Source organism: Wolffia australiana, chromosome 1 (assembly GCF_029677425.1).
Source record: "Wolffia australiana isolate 7733 chromosome 1, ASM2967742v1".
Lineage (NCBI taxonomy): Eukaryota > Viridiplantae > Streptophyta > Magnoliopsida > Alismatales > Araceae > Wolffia > Wolffia australiana.
In genome coordinates, this window is record NC_135835.1 from 16,530,605 (window position 1) to 16,545,793 (window position 15,189).

Sequence of the window (15,189 nt, forward strand, 5' to 3'; positions counted from 1 at the left end):
CTATGTAAAATTAAAAAATTGCGGTATACCTCTCTCCAGTGGAGTAGAGAGAGGCTAGAGGGGGTGTGGTTCGAGTTCCATGACAGTGAGGAGGAAGGCCGACGGCGGCGGAGAGAGCGGAGTCGTCGGCGAGAACAGCAGAAGCAATGCAGATCGCTTTCATACTCGTTCTGCTACTCTCTGCCTCCAGCGGGCAGGCCATATCCGACTACGAGGCCCTCCTGGAGTTCAAGAACGGGATCAAGCAAGATCCGCCAGGCGGGCCAGTCGAATCCTGGAGTGCCCAGAGTCTCCCCAACTCCAACGATTGCCCCACCGACTGGCAAGCCGTTCAATGCTCCAGCGGTCGAATCGTCTCCATCTCTCTCAACTTCATGAATCTCACCGGAGTGGTCGATCTCTCCGCCTTGACGGGCATGGAGATGCTCTCCAACTTGTCCCTCAGCCACAATCGCCTCTCCGGGCTCGTCCTCCCCCAATTGGGGACCTTTCCTTCTCTCGCTTTCCTCGACTTGTCGGATAATTTCTTCTCTGGGGAGATCCCTGCGGGATTGACAATGATCGAGACCTTGGTCTCCCTCAATCTGTCATCGAATAATTTCAGTGGGTTGCTGCCCGCTTCCTTGGGCAATCTCAAGAACCTCGCTTTCCTCGACTTGACAGGAAATGCCATCTCGGGGGAGATTGAGAGATGTCTTCTACTGTTGAAGGCTCCGGTGAGAGTGGATTTCAGTCGGAATGCCTTCACCGGGAGTCTCAGATCGTTGCCTGATGATTCCTCCCTTCTCGGGTCGATCAAGTACTTGAACATCAGCCATAATCAGATCTCCGGGGAACTGTTCCCGGACCAGATGCCGCTGTTTGATATCTTGGAAGTGTTCGACGCCAGCCATAACCAGCTGCAGGGCCAGATCCCTTCCTTCAATTTTCTCGTTTCTCTGCGAGTTCTACTGCTCCACCACAACCGCTTCTTCGGGCCACTGAGAGATTTCTTGCTGAAGGAGGGTTCGTTGACTCTGGGTCATCTCGATCTCAGCAGTAATTCGCTCGAAGGTGAAGATTTTTAGAATGCTCAAAGAACCCTTTTTTCGTTTCCCTTTTTCCTCATCTGGGTTCACGAGCATTGATTGAAATTCAGGGCCGATTGGGAGCATCACTTCGACGACGCTGAGGATTCTGAATCTCTCCTCCAACAAATTGACGGGTTCTCTTCCGCTGAGAGTGGGGAGCTGCGCCTCCGTCGATCTCAGCGGCAACAGAATTTCAGGAAACTTCTCACGAGTCGGAGGCTGGGGAAACTTCGTGGAGGCCATCGATCTGAGCTCCAATGCTCTTCAAGGCACGCTGCCCAAGAACACCAGTCTCTTCCTGAGGTTGGTCTCCTTGAAGGCCTCGAACAATTCCTTGCAGGGGGAGCTCCCGGCAGTACTGGGAACGTACAGGGAGCTGCAAGTTCTCGACTTGAGCCTGAACAAGCTCTTCGGGCCGCTACCGCAGACTCTCTTCGAGTCTTTCCGGCTATCCGAGGTGAATCTCTCGGGAAACAGCTTGACGGGTTCAATCCCGCTGCCGAGTTCTCAAACGGGTACGCCTCAAAATTACAGTTTGCAGAGTCTCGATCTTTCGGATAATTCTCTGGGGGGATTCATCCCGTTGGAGATGGGAGATCTGGCGGGGCTGAGGCTGCTAGACTTGGGGAGAAACAACTTCTCCGGGCCAATTCCGGTTACAATTAGCAATCTGAAGGCTCTTCAATCGCTGGATCTTCACGACAATCGACTGGAAGGCGAGATTCCAGGGGGAATTTCCAGCAGGCTCACCTCGCTGGATCTCTCCAGCAACAATCTCTCAGGCAGAGTCCCCAGCAATCTCTTGGGATTTCCAGACTCGGCCTTCTTCCCGGGCAATTCTCTATTGATTCTACCCCGGAGGGCGGCCGGCGGCGGAGACGAGGCGAGCCGCCGTCACCGATGGAAGCGGTCGATCAGGATCGTGGCGATCGTCGGCCTCGCCGCCGCCGCCATGGCGGCGCTCCTCTTCTTCCTGCTGGTCTTCTACTGGGCCACTGTCCCAAGGCGACGACCTGAGAAGGCCCAGAAAGAAGTAGCCGCGGCCCACAAAGAAGAAGCCCAACAAGAAGGAGAATTAGTGGGCCGGGACGAGGCGGCCCAGCAGTCGCCGCTGTCGTCGCTGTTCACGACGTCGCCGGAGGTGCGGTCGCCGGACAAGCTGATGGGTGAGCTTCATCTTCTCGACAGCGCGCTTTCGTTCTCGGTGGAGGAGCTCTCCCGGGCGCCGGCGGAGATCATTGGCAGGAGCTTCCATGGCACGACGTACCGCGCCACGCTGCCGGCGGCGGCACCGGCCACGGCGGAGCACGTCATGGCAGTGAAGTGGCTGCGGGAGGGCATCAGCAAGGGCAAGAAGGACTTTTCCCGGGAGGCTCGCAAGCTCGGCCACGTCAAGCACCCCAACATCGTCCTTCTCCGCGCCTTCTACTGGGGCCCCCGCGACCACGAGCGCCTCCTAATCTCCGACTACTTCCCTGCCCTCTCCCTCACCACCCATCTCTCTGGTACCCTCCCAACTCTGCGCCAAAGCATCATCATCATCATCATTTTAGTCTTCGTCTTCGCCTTCGTTTTTGTCCAGGTCTTCATCTTCGTCGCCGCCGCCATCGCCATCATCATCATCATCATCATCATTATCATTGTCTTCATCATAATCATCATTGTCGTCGTCATCATCATCATCATCATCATCATCATCATTATCATTGTCTTCATCATAATCATCATTGTCGTCGTCATCATCATCATCATCATCATCATCATCATCATCATCATCATCATCATCATCATCATCATCATCATCATTGTCATCATCATCATTGTCATCATCATCATCATTGTCATCATCATCATCATCATCATCATTGTCGTCGTCATCATCATCATCATCATTGTCATCATCATCATTATCATTGTCTTCTTCATCATCATCATCATCATTGCCAACATCATCATTGTCATCATCATCATTATCATTGTATTCATCATCATCATCGTCATCATCTGGATCATGATGATGATCTTCGTCTTCTACTTGCTGAATTCTAATGTAAGTTGGCATGGCAGAGTGGGAGACGAGGAAGTTGCAGCCGCTGACGGCAGAGCGGCGGCTGGGGATAGCGGTGGACGCGGCAAAGGGGCTGACTTACCTGCATGGAGAGAGGGGAGTCCCGCATGGGAACCTCAAGTCAAGCAACGTGTTGGTCGGGGAGGCGGCGGCGATGCTGTCTGACTTCAGCTTGCATCGAATACTCACTGCAGCTGGGACGGCGGACCAGGTGCTTAATGCAGGGGCGCTCGGGTACCGTCCGCCGGAATTCGCCGCCACAAGCAAGCCCTGCCCGTCGCTGAAGAGTGACGTCTACGCCTTTGGTGTCGTCCTGCTGGAGCTGATCACTGGTAGGAGTGCCGCGGAGATCGTCTCCGGCGACCCCAGCCTCGTCGACCTCACCGACTGGGTTCGGCTCCTCGCTTCACAGAACCGTGCCGCTGAGTGCTTCGACAGGAGCCTCCTCCTCCTCCCGCCACCGGCTCCGCCCAGCTTCCCCCCCGTCCTCGACGGCATCTTGCAGGTGGCGCTCCGCTGCATCGGCCCAGCCTCCGACAGGCCTGAGATGGCCACCGTCCTCCGCGATCTCCGAGCCCTCGAGTGATCACCTCAATGAATTCTTTCCTTGTGTCCTTGTTTCTACAAGAGCAATAATCCAAATTCAGTTCTTTACCCGGTGCTGCCGGAGAGGTCGCCGGAGAACGCGCTGCTCGCCGAGACAGAGCCTGTCTGGGACGAGCTCACGCCACGGGCACGCCGGATCTGCCTGATCTTGAACACGTCCTGGGGCAGCGGCCGGCTCTGCACCGTCATCGTGTCGTCGTCTTCTTGCCCTGTGCAAAACCACAGTCACCTCAACCCATCATAATTCAAGAACGTTTGGGGTTTTAATCTGTGTGGAGAAAGGGGGGGACGTACGATCTTGGTCCTTTCTCTTCCCAGATGGAGCGTCTCGGCGCAGCCTTTGCGAGGACGCGCTAGCGGCGGGGTCACTCGCGCTGGGGCCAGTTGGTCCACGCTGCGACGAAGAGATGGCCTTGCCGGCTGGCCCCGAGGGAACACTCCCTTGTAACAGCACAGAGAGCACCACCTCTGGGTTTGGGAACGGCCCTGCTTGTAAACAAGTTCTTACTCTATACCAGTAACTTAGTAACCAAAGACGACGATGACGAGTTAACATTAATCCTCTTGGAAGAAGACAAGGACGAAATCGTCGTCGCCAATCCGGAAGTTGGATGACGATGACGATTATCTCAACATCTCCATCTGTTGACCTCATTCAGGAAATGATGAAACCAATGGGGATAGCGAAACCGTCACCGTCTGCATTCAGGATAAAAATGACGATGACGAAATTGTCGCCCTCATTCAAACTGTCAGCGAAGACGAATGACGAGCCGCCATCGTTCACAAACACGTTAAGGAGGCTTCTGCATAAAGGAGTACCTTCCACAACGGGCAGCTGAGATATAAACGTGGCGAGGGTTGGAGGAAGCATTTTAATGATCTCTTCAAGAGTCCTCCTTGCACCCGCGCTGGCCCACGGAACAGCCGGCGGGATACCGCCTGGAACTGCAGGAATCTCTTTCTCTCTCATCACCGAATCTGCGCTGGCTGTTTTAAACCAACGTAAGGAAAAGAAAGACACATTCTTTGGACTACTACAGCCGACTGAATTTTATTGATCCCATTAATGTACCTTGAACTTGAGCAGGGTTGTAGGTGATCATCCGAGATGTGTCAGGGTAGGTTATCTTGGTTGATGGGGTGGACATCTTTGAAACTGGATGTACAAAAGGATCTTTTAGGAAGAAAATTATTCGTAGTATTAGGAGAAATAATAAAAAATTAAAATAATTACCAATGGAAGCGGATACTTGAGCCAGAGCTGGCCGATTGTCTGCCTTCTTGTCCGCGTTCTTTTCAATCCACTGGTATCGCAGTTCATGCATGTCCGCCATCAAAACCTTGAAAAAAATACTTTTAATTTTTTTTAGCTAACCTCTTGTCGGGACAAGTGATCCAACTCCTCGGATGAGCAAGGCCAGAGATCCATATAACTGTAGCGAGATATCACGTCATACAAAGATGAATCCAACGCCGATGAAGACTCATCAACGCTTCCTGCTAAAGCCTCTTTTTTTCTCCGCTCAACCTAAATCAACCAAGGAGTAGAACGAAATGCAAGAAACTAAGATGAATAACTTTGGCGAGCCGCAAGAAATGAAAATTTCAAACTGTTATACGGTGAGATTAATTGTCAGAACTGCATATTTGAGGGGTAGATCACGGACTTTTAGCTTTTTTAGATCTATTGACTCCCCAAAACGTACTAATTTCTTAGGCGCCAAATTCCCAGTCCTCCACCGAGCAAGCAGAAATCAAGATGGCAAATTCAATTGATTTCCCATTTAAATTCACATGCTTCCTATTATATGTTCCGAAGGTATCTTCACTTCATTTCAAGATAATATTGCAGAGAAAATGTGAAGTAGAAAAGTCTTTTAGAAAAAATTCAGAGCCAACAATTGAAGACACCTCGAGTATTATCTGGAAGTTCAACGATAGATTAAACATAAAGTTGAGATTGAACTTTGAACAACACATACCTTCATGATGCTCGCCAAATCTCCATAAGCTTGCTCAAACAGAAGAAACCTCTTCCAAACCTTCATAAAGATAGGACTTCAGTTCACGAACACTTAAAACTGTTGAAAGCATCATGGATAGGGAACAAAAAATGGGTGTGACCCAGATCTATTAGAGTTAATTATCTTTCATGGTTTATGGCTGCAAACCAGACGCAGAGACTATTACTACGTCAAGTGGCATCAATTCAACGCAGATAACTTTGATAGCATGTTCGCCCACTTTGTCGGACAAATTGAGGACAAAATAAAATTTCAATAGGGTCTAATTGCTGACCTCGCTAGAATCTTCTGGAGGAATAGAGCTTAAAGCCCTCTCAAATAAAGCACGCACATTTCTGTCATCATTTAGACGACACAAGAAGTCTGCATATCTGTGTACATGCGTCACAAGCACACGTCACCCGACAATAAGGGAAACATTGGTGGATTTCTAAGAGTCAAATGTCAAAGAGATCCAAACAATAGGAAAACATGAGAAAAGTTTATACTCCAGAATATATCTTGGTTCATGCATGAATTTCTTCAATCCAAATTCGAAAATATTATTTGCAACCTACAAAAGAAGAATTTATTGAGAGATTCAGTCATCAAAATAGAGATAATCGATTCAGAATCAAAATCCCTGGTATCGTTAACAAAAATGCTCCATTTAGTTCTCCATTGGCCTATACTTGTTGAAAACCACGGACTTGTTAGCAACATAAATACCCATATCCGTGAGGTTATAGATAATCAGCCTAAACCCTCTCATCGACATAAAATTGAATGAAAACAGTTAAGTGTTGTGTATTGATTCTTTTGCATAATCCCACACATAAAACTGTTCATTCCCCGAAGCAGAGTTTTAGAAAGAGCATGATGCGATGTAGAGGGGGAAAATTCCACAAGGAAAAAAACAAACTCTCTGCAATGGTGAAAAATAGAGAACATCGTAAGGAACATTAAGGTCTGGTTAGTAGTATCCATCACATCACAGAAACTAATCCATCGCACAAATGAAATGAACGGACAAAAGTAGGGTTCATAATCTCAGAAAAAAACTCAAGAATTCTGAGACCATTCCAAGATTCTGTCAAAATAAAAAGAATTGTGTTCTTCAATTTTAAATACAATTTTTAATAGTACTCATTCCTCATCGAGATACAGTTACGAGTTAGCAATGCAGATGGACCTGAAATTCTTCTGGTTCCAATCTTCTCTCAAAGCCATCTTCAATGAGAAACTGGAGTTTGTATGAAGCCCTCGATTGAATGTTAGAGGTGTAAGGGGATATAAATGGGAAACTCACCATGGTAAAGGATCGGGCCAATAATTAGAACGGCGTAGACTTAATTAAAAAGGTCGGTTGTTTCCATCAGTAAGTCTCGATACGTTTCTCCTTCTCTTCAAATGTTTTCTTTCACTCACCAAGCTTAAACACCTAACGATGAAATCCTTAGTTCCCTCAGATCTTGAATACAATCAGTGGGTGGATGAGGGGTAAAACAATCAAACAGGATTTTTTACTCAATCTTACCCTCCAACGAGAGAGGGACTGCAGTACTATGAGGCTGTGCACGCTCTATGGGATTCAGTAATCATCAACATCAAAAATGCGATGATGAACCGCCTCTTTACGAGCTTTTCCGGCCTAATCAATTATGGCCTAATTCCAGTAACATAAGCACGCATGATACAGAACACCACCTGACATCAGTGTTTAACATGTAGGACAAAAATCCATCTAGCCCTACATGTGTCCAAGCAGCAAGCCTAGGATCAGAATCTAAAGATTCATCATAGAATTAGTAAATCAGATTCACAAGAGGGTCTTCGGTATTCTCACTGCAAGTAACGAAGGCATACCAAAAAGTCTGGCATGCTGGAAACTGCATAGGGCTCTAACCAAATCTAGCCAAGAACACAGTATATTGAATCAAGAACAAAGTTAACAGGTTAAATCCTAGATAATAACGGGGAAGATTTGAAGAAGCTGGGGGAGAGTGGGGAAGAGAGGAGGGAAGAGAGGGAAAACTATAGATCTTTCCTCTTATTTAGGTATATTGACATGTAATGAAACCCCAAAAGACCTTATCACCTTCTCCTCCTAGTGATGCCGTATCACTACTCCCTTTCACGATATAAATGAGCGACCTTGAATGAAGAATTAATAGATCGAATAAAAGCTCTAGGAAAGAAAACAGGGTCCCTTGTTTTAGATGTGATCCACAAAGAAACGCATTAGCCAATCTTTTCTGCTAACCCTAACAGGATAGGTGGAGGCAGCGACTGGAAGAGTTTCATTCATGGTACACAGGAACGATCGCATGAAGTGAATTTTCTTCATCGGAACTTCACTTGGGTAGCAGCGGCAGTCTTTTGAAGTACCAACTGTAACATTTGGGAAGATACACGGAAATTATGAATTAAATAGAAGCACAAAAAAAGATTGGATCGCGGGATGTTGTTATCACACATCCAGGACATCAATTCGATTAAAGATTCCAGATGGTATCGGAGACTGACGGGCCAAAATCTGTAATGAGGATGTAAAAAGAGAAAATCGGATACATAGAAACATAAAATGAATACTAACGAACCTTTGAATCTTTGTTTAAGCAGAACTCCATCATTGCATAAGCAACATACGCATGGTAAGTACACTCGGGCAATTTTCGAACTTCTAGAAAATACTTTCGAGCAGCTTCTACTCCTTCAGTTCTCCTTAGAAAACGAATGTACTGCAGATGCCAATGACCTACCGGGTAAAGAACGGCCAAATACAGATGGCGCTAAGAAAATCAAAAAGACGAAATTATACCCACTTGAATAGCGGCCAGCATTGGAGAATCAGACTTGCAGGTTAGAAGATTCTCATAAATTTTCTTGGCTGACTGTAGGTTAATTTCCAAGCCATGAGAAGGAGAAAAGACATTCTGAGGCTATTCATAAATGATGGAGATAAGATATAAATCATGCCTGAACGGCTCCACGAGACTCCTCCAATTCAGCATAACCGTATCGCAATGATTCAGATTCTAGAAATGCAAAGACAAAATAAGGAGATGCGGCTAAAAATTAAAAGACTATTGATTGAGGAAGTACAGGACAGAAAAACATGACATGAAGCATAAAAATATGATATAATTCAGGATTTGGGTTGATCACTCTTCGCGGGTGATCTTCCCTCTTTTCTTCAAAAAAGATGATACAATTCAGGATAATTTTTAATTATTCAGGGAAGCAAATCAAACTATAAAGCTCTGCTCACATGATATCTAGTAACCTACACAGAAGACTGAAGGAAGAAACAAAAACGGGTAGTACCAGGAAGTGCCTTCAGAGCTCTCTGAAACAGTTTGACAGCAGAATCGACAGAGCCACTTTTGGTGTGCCATGTAGCATAGTCGTACCAAATATCGGGATAATGATAGAGGTACATAAGGCACTGCAAATTCGAATCAGCACGCTGTGAGCCATATTAATAGAAACCAAAAAGAAATACACTAAATAACATTATTTCCGCACAACAAAATGCTTCAAAAAGAAGGAATATAAGCTATAATTGCAACGACGTTCATATACATCATACAATCTTATCAGTCTTCCACATTTCATTCGCATGTCTTCAACGCAAATTTTGATTTTAAATTTCTCCAGAGAAAAAATTGCGACAACGAGTTAGACACATAGGTTATGTGAGAATTTCGAAGAGAAGGAAGCTACAGATACAGAAATTTGGGGGGACAAAAACGTACTTGTCCTATTCTGTCTCCCAAAGATTATAATTGAATAAACAATAAAATATTTTACTTGCCAAACTTCTGCCAAAACTAGCTCAGAAATCGGATCACAATAATAAAGAGTATTATCCACTATTGGTATAGACAGAGGCTGTCATTAAAGTCTGAACCAAATTGGTTGTTCCACATTTGAAATAGCTAACGGAAAAATGGCCCAACTTTGCAAGAACTTGAAAGGAATATTAATGTGAAAGCCAGCCTTTAGTAGCAATAGTGAATATTCAATAAAAATATTACCCCTTGGAATTATTTAGATGTAGAAATTTTAACGAAATATTATCCCTTGGAATCAAGGGAGAAATTTTATCACTCTGTCTCAAAGACGCTTCGAGAAGGACTGGGTAAACAAAGAATGACCTGCTCATACGTAAAAGTAATACGCTTCATTGATGAAGCACTGTCGATTCGCTGTGGGTTCCCTCTGGAAAAGAAGAGAAAGGAAAATAAAAGCGACAAAAATGTGTCATATAAATAGCAAACGGGAAAATATAGGTAAACCATACATTAGTAAATGTCACCGATGATGAAAATATACAGTAAGTTGGTGCACCAAATAGATAAAAACCGAAAGTGTAAACATAAAATATCATGATGAAAAGATGCAGAAAGCTGGTGCACCAAATAGATAAAAACCGAAAGGGTAAACATTAAACATCATAATGGATAGAACCGCTGTCCAGTCAGGAAATATCATTAACATTTTAATCGATTATTATCTTAGTACACGGCAAATTTTCGTACTTAAAGGTGACTATTTTTTTTGGAAAGATGTTTAAAGGTAACTATACTGCCTGCCTTTTTATCTAGCAATGGACTCACTTGTCAAATGCGAGCAATCTCTTCCAAGCCATATACTGCTGTTCTTCCTGCCAAAGAGAAATAAATTCAAATAGTTCATTAAACAATATTCAAACACCATAATATTGAAAAATAAACACTAGCCAAGTGAAAACATGACAGGATAAAAATGAATTTCAGACAGCTTCCAAAAAGCCCGGGACACAAATAAAATATCAAGTTCATGGTGTTTGTAACATGATCTAATTCACTCTGCGGGCACAGGCTATTCAATGGGTAATGAATCAAACGTATTCCTACATCACATCGGAATCACTCAAACAGAAAGAGTAAACGATGAGAGCTATGGGAAACTTTAACCACCAAAGAAGAGAAAAAACCATTTAGTGGGTAAATTGTCAATGTCGTATGCACACTTCACTACTGTGGTTCATACAGAGAATATTAGACCTACTCTTCAGGAAAGAAAATAAAAAAGATACAACGCTGTTCTCAAAAAGCATTTAATCAATATGCTATCAGATTCCTTCCATTTTAAACGCAAATTGCTCCAGATAGTTCAAGATTTCGTAGACCAAGATTGATTTGAGTATGGATCATGGTAAACAGTCCAGGACTGGAGTATAGAGTCTGAAAGAATAAGGATAATAAGGTGTGGCATTAGTGCATCCTGGGAACCCGAGAAAAGAAAAACGAAAATCACAGTTTTTGTGACCATTTGGAAGAAATGTGTTAGGACTCCACTACGAGTCTACATGAGAAAGCCCCGTGGGCCACCTCTGGGCTCGCGACCTGCAACAGAGCCTATTAGGGCAGAGGTCACGGGAGCGGGATCCCCCTTAAGAGGAGGGATCAAGGAGGAAATAGGGAGTGAAGAATCAGTATTGTCTTTCTCCCCTGTCCTTCCCCTCCCACCAGGCACCGTAGCTCCCGACAGACTGGCTACTAGGTGAAGGGCTCTCCGATCCAGGGCGTCACTCCTGCTTCCCCCTATCTGAACTTCCCTCTCTCCCTCTCCCCTGTTCTGAACCATTTGGGTGGCCACGTACTATTTTGTTGCATCTGTCTTGAATCCTCCTTTTTCCTACTCAACTGAGAAACCGGGTTCTAACAAAATGTGATCGGATCGTGCAAGGGAACCTATCAGTAGGACGATAGAGAAAAAGAAGAAGAGAGCAGAGATAGATGGTGGCCCTCAACCCTGCCAGATGCAACAAGGCGGCTCCCAGCCAGCGGCTGTTAGAGAACCTCAGTTAACAACAAAAACTTGTTAATCCCACCTAAATGTCCTTACAAGACATTTATAAACTCTAAAGGAAAGAAAACTTAAGGGCATCTGGGTGGGCATGCCAAACGGCTGGACAGGTGCACTTTGATGGGCCTGATCGTGCTCCCTTGCCTCTTTGACAATAAGTCTTGCAGAGGATCTTAACAAAATGTCACCAAAAATATATTTATGGGATGCTAAAAAGATGCAGATAGCCAAAATTCCATCAAGATCGTAAGGAATGAGACACAATTTCGATTCTGTAGTCATACGGAAGAGAAGTTTGTACTGTAAAACTTCACCTTGCAGGAACCAGTCGGTGGAATGGCAAGCATATTCCAATCAATTTCATCAATATATTTCTTCCGTTCCTTGTAGACTGCCCTGGCACTATTGAACTTCGGTTGATACTCAGAAATCAAACCTTTCGCCTAGAAAAAATTGCAAGTAGAACATCAAATATTGTCAAATAAAACAAACATGGTCATGACTGCAGAATCGGACATCACTACATTCAATGAAGGACATTGCTGATGACTAACTTAGCAAGTTAAAAATCTTCCAGATGATAGCCAACTCGAAAGGAGACTCAAACAAATTGTAGTTACCAGTGCACGACTAACAGAGTTCTCAAAGTTTTCATAATCCTTCCAGAGCTGTTCGATATGATGACTAGGGGTCAGTATTGCACGTTGGTATACTTTTCGGACGGCAGTCATCCGTTGCGATTCCTCTTGAGTTGTCATAACCTAAGTTAAAAGTCATGAAAACAATTAAGGAATTATATTGCTAAATGGGGAACAACAACACGCATACCGGCCGCGACTTCAAGAAATCAATGTACTCAATCCAAATAGGTCCAGATGAAATGTCAGTACCTGAAAAAGCATTGGGCTTCAATGTTGGACTCAAAATGAATGAATATTTGAAGTTTTAAGGTTCATTAATCTATTTCAATGACTAAATATTTTAATAAATTTATCGTCGGAATAAAGAGAAATATAAGTCACATGCCAGACGATTTTGTAAATCATCCCAGTCGCCATGTTGTGCAAATTAACTGCAGATGACCAAAGGTAAAAGAAACCAAGTACTAAGAAGGGAGAATGAAATTAACGGTAGTGACTTCTGGCCACAGTCTCAATATTACTACCTAAATGGAATACTCATCTAAATGTGACAGGATAAGTAACAAAGTTTAAAACATCCATCAAATTTCGAGGAGACTCATTGACTTTGGCATTTACTGCAATACCTCATTCCTGTTTTTTTCTAAAATATAGTACCACATTCCCGTAATGTGAGAGCAAAGTAGTTCCACCACAAATTTTCTGTTTTCGGGTATTCAATTTCATTAGCAAAAGTATAAAAGGCAGTCCTTAAAATTTCAGAGTTTACAAAAGAAATCAGAAACTAAAATACCCAAGTGGTATAGCTACAGGTGTTTTTTTTGAAATAGGCATAGCTACAGGTGTTGACCACCACCAAAATGAATATAGGCAGACACTTCTTTTGGGTGAAGAAACGAGAATCCAAAAATCCATAAAGTTGATAGTAGTTTGATAGGGTTCCGTCAGGATCTAGGAATTTAACTAAAAAGAGGCCGTAGAAAGAATCTGATGGAAACGATCCAATTTCCGGGAGATCTGGTTAAGCTGTACTTTATTTCCAAGAGTCAGGCACTGATACCGCCCCAAATTCCCTCTAATCCTTTACACTGTCCCCAATCCTCGTCTCAGGAATCCAGATCTTCTGAATTTTTGACACCTATCATAGTTTCAACTAGGAAAATTCAAGAAAATACATTTGATGCTCAGAACTTCTCCTATCTATCACCTTTCAAGAGACTAGTTTTTTTCAAAGTAATGACCCTGGGAAACCAAAAGTAAAGCCCGCATGCCTAATTCCTTCCACAAAAAAATCATGGGCACCAGACAGAATAGTTACTGAAGAATAAAACTGAGAAAGGTCATACATCTCCATGAAACTTGGACGTACCGACGTAGTTCACCGTGAAATCAAATGCCTTCCGGGTCTCCTCGAAACCATCAGCGCCCTTTTTTTCATTGACCTTCTTTATGAAGCGTATGTAGCATCGCCTACATAGGAGAAACAATATACGGTTGAAACGATGATACGAGACCAGAAACAAAATTATTATCCCAGCTCGTATGACTGACAGAAGAGAAGGTTGAGTTCACAAGAATTAAAGATTCCAATTAAGTCATAAGGATTATAATGATGAGTAATATTCGAACCAAGAAAGTAAATATTCATGTTTAAATCGACCCCTTGAACAGAACAGGATTGAATGATGTTATACAGTGTGGCGTTTAGAGAACTTAAATCATGAGGCGGGATCGGATTATCTTTTTCTTCTGATCTTGAGCACCAGTAATGCAAATATTTAGTAGAAAATTGATGAACAAAGAAGCTTGAGAAATGTTAAGAGGAATTTTAAAAGTCAGGGTTAATAGTGCAATAAACATGATTATAAGATGGTTCCGGTGATTACATTGATCTACGACCCTCAAAACAAACAAACCCCAATCATCGGTCTTTAAGTCATGTATATTGCTTGCGAAGACACGAAGGGTTATTTGAAGTTACCAACTTCTAGCATCCTCACTTTATCCCTACTCATACCGGCCCTTACGCGGAATTAAAAATAAAAAACATTCTGAAATCGTGAACATGAAGAACACGACAAAAGGAAGAAGAGTTACCAGAGTGGAATATGAAGACAATTCAGCAGACAACGAGCAAATACTTGCTTCACTGCATCCTCTTTGTTGACAACCATCTGCGCCTCCACATATTGCTTCCAGAATTTCGCCTGTACAGAAGCAGTAAGAGCACATCAAACCTCATTCTTCAAGAATTTGAAAGTCGCAACAGAGAGAGGAACGCACAGAGGTCGGAAACGCCGCGACGAGTCGCTCGTAAATAGGCACCGCGTCGGCAACTGACAAATTCTGAAAAAACAACAAGAGAAGCACAAAAAAAGCAAGAAAATCTCAGCTCGAGGCCTAGTTTCCCCAATCAAACAAGCAAATTCACTCACCCGAGCATCATTTGCGAGCGCTTCCGCGGCCTCCACGTCGTACTTGTCATCAGCGACGCCTCCCCCAACATTCTGAAGCCCTCGCAGGACAGAATCGCCAATAAAAAAGGCATCAAACACAAAAAACAGCAAAAAAAAAACTTCAACGAAGATGGCAACTGGTACAGATTCGCCGACCTCTGATTCCTCTTCTTTCTTCGCATCAGATTCCTTCTTCATCCCGCGTAAACCGATGATAGATGCTACCTCTCGACCTTCGAACTCCGCTTCCTCCTCTCTGCTCCCCAATCCCGCGCTGAGTCCTTGTGAATATGAACGCTGTGATCGATCGGAAAGATCGTTCAAATTGGGCCTTCGATCGATCGGGCAAAGTCTTATCGGGCTATATATAATGGGCCCAACGGATATGGGCCCAATAGATAGGTGTAGACGACCAGTGGGGATTATGGGCCAGCGTCCACGTCCACTTCTAGGCCCCTGGTTTGTCCTTTAAGTAATGATATTTCA

The 15,189-nt window shown here is 44.1% G+C and overlaps 2 protein-coding genes across 3 annotated transcripts; one reads left to right on the forward strand and one right to left on the reverse strand.

Moving 5' to 3' along the window:
- Positions 1 to 60: 60 nt before the first annotated feature.
- Positions 61 to 3,792, forward strand: LOC144708564 (Leucine-rich repeat protein kinase family protein). Its single transcript, XM_078581958.1, has 3 exons — positions 61 to 1,053; positions 1,139 to 2,575; positions 3,138 to 3,792. The coding sequence occupies exons 1-3, from the start codon at positions 147 to 149 to the stop codon at positions 3,722 to 3,724; spliced, it is 2,931 nt and encodes a 976-aa protein (XP_078438084.1). The 5' UTR covers positions 61 to 146; the 3' UTR covers positions 3,725 to 3,792.
- Positions 3,722 to 15,018, reverse strand: CSTF77 (Tetratricopeptide repeat (TPR)-like superfamily protein). Of its 2 annotated transcripts, none has more exons than XM_078581974.1 (23): positions 14,860 to 15,018; positions 14,683 to 14,754; positions 14,531 to 14,593; positions 14,345 to 14,454; positions 13,617 to 13,717; positions 12,435 to 12,496; positions 12,227 to 12,367; positions 11,921 to 12,049; positions 10,373 to 10,419; positions 9,911 to 9,974; positions 9,078 to 9,198; positions 8,730 to 8,788; positions 8,576 to 8,644; positions 8,351 to 8,491; positions 6,260 to 6,324; positions 6,046 to 6,142; positions 5,730 to 5,789; positions 5,123 to 5,275; positions 4,982 to 5,051; positions 4,820 to 4,903; positions 4,567 to 4,734; positions 4,039 to 4,230; positions 3,722 to 3,953 (listed from the first exon to the last, which is right to left on the reverse strand). In XM_078581974.1, exons 1-23 carry the CDS (start codon positions 14,899 to 14,901, stop codon positions 3,790 to 3,792), a joined length of 2,274 nt encoding a protein of 757 aa, XP_078438100.1. In that variant the 5' UTR covers positions 14,902 to 15,018; the 3' UTR covers positions 3,722 to 3,789. The 2 variants fall into 2 exon arrangements, with proteins under 2 accessions (XP_078438100.1, XP_078438092.1); XM_078581966.1 differs by having other exon boundaries at positions 4,820 to 4,921.
- Between the last annotated feature and the right edge of the window lie 171 nt (positions 15,019 to 15,189).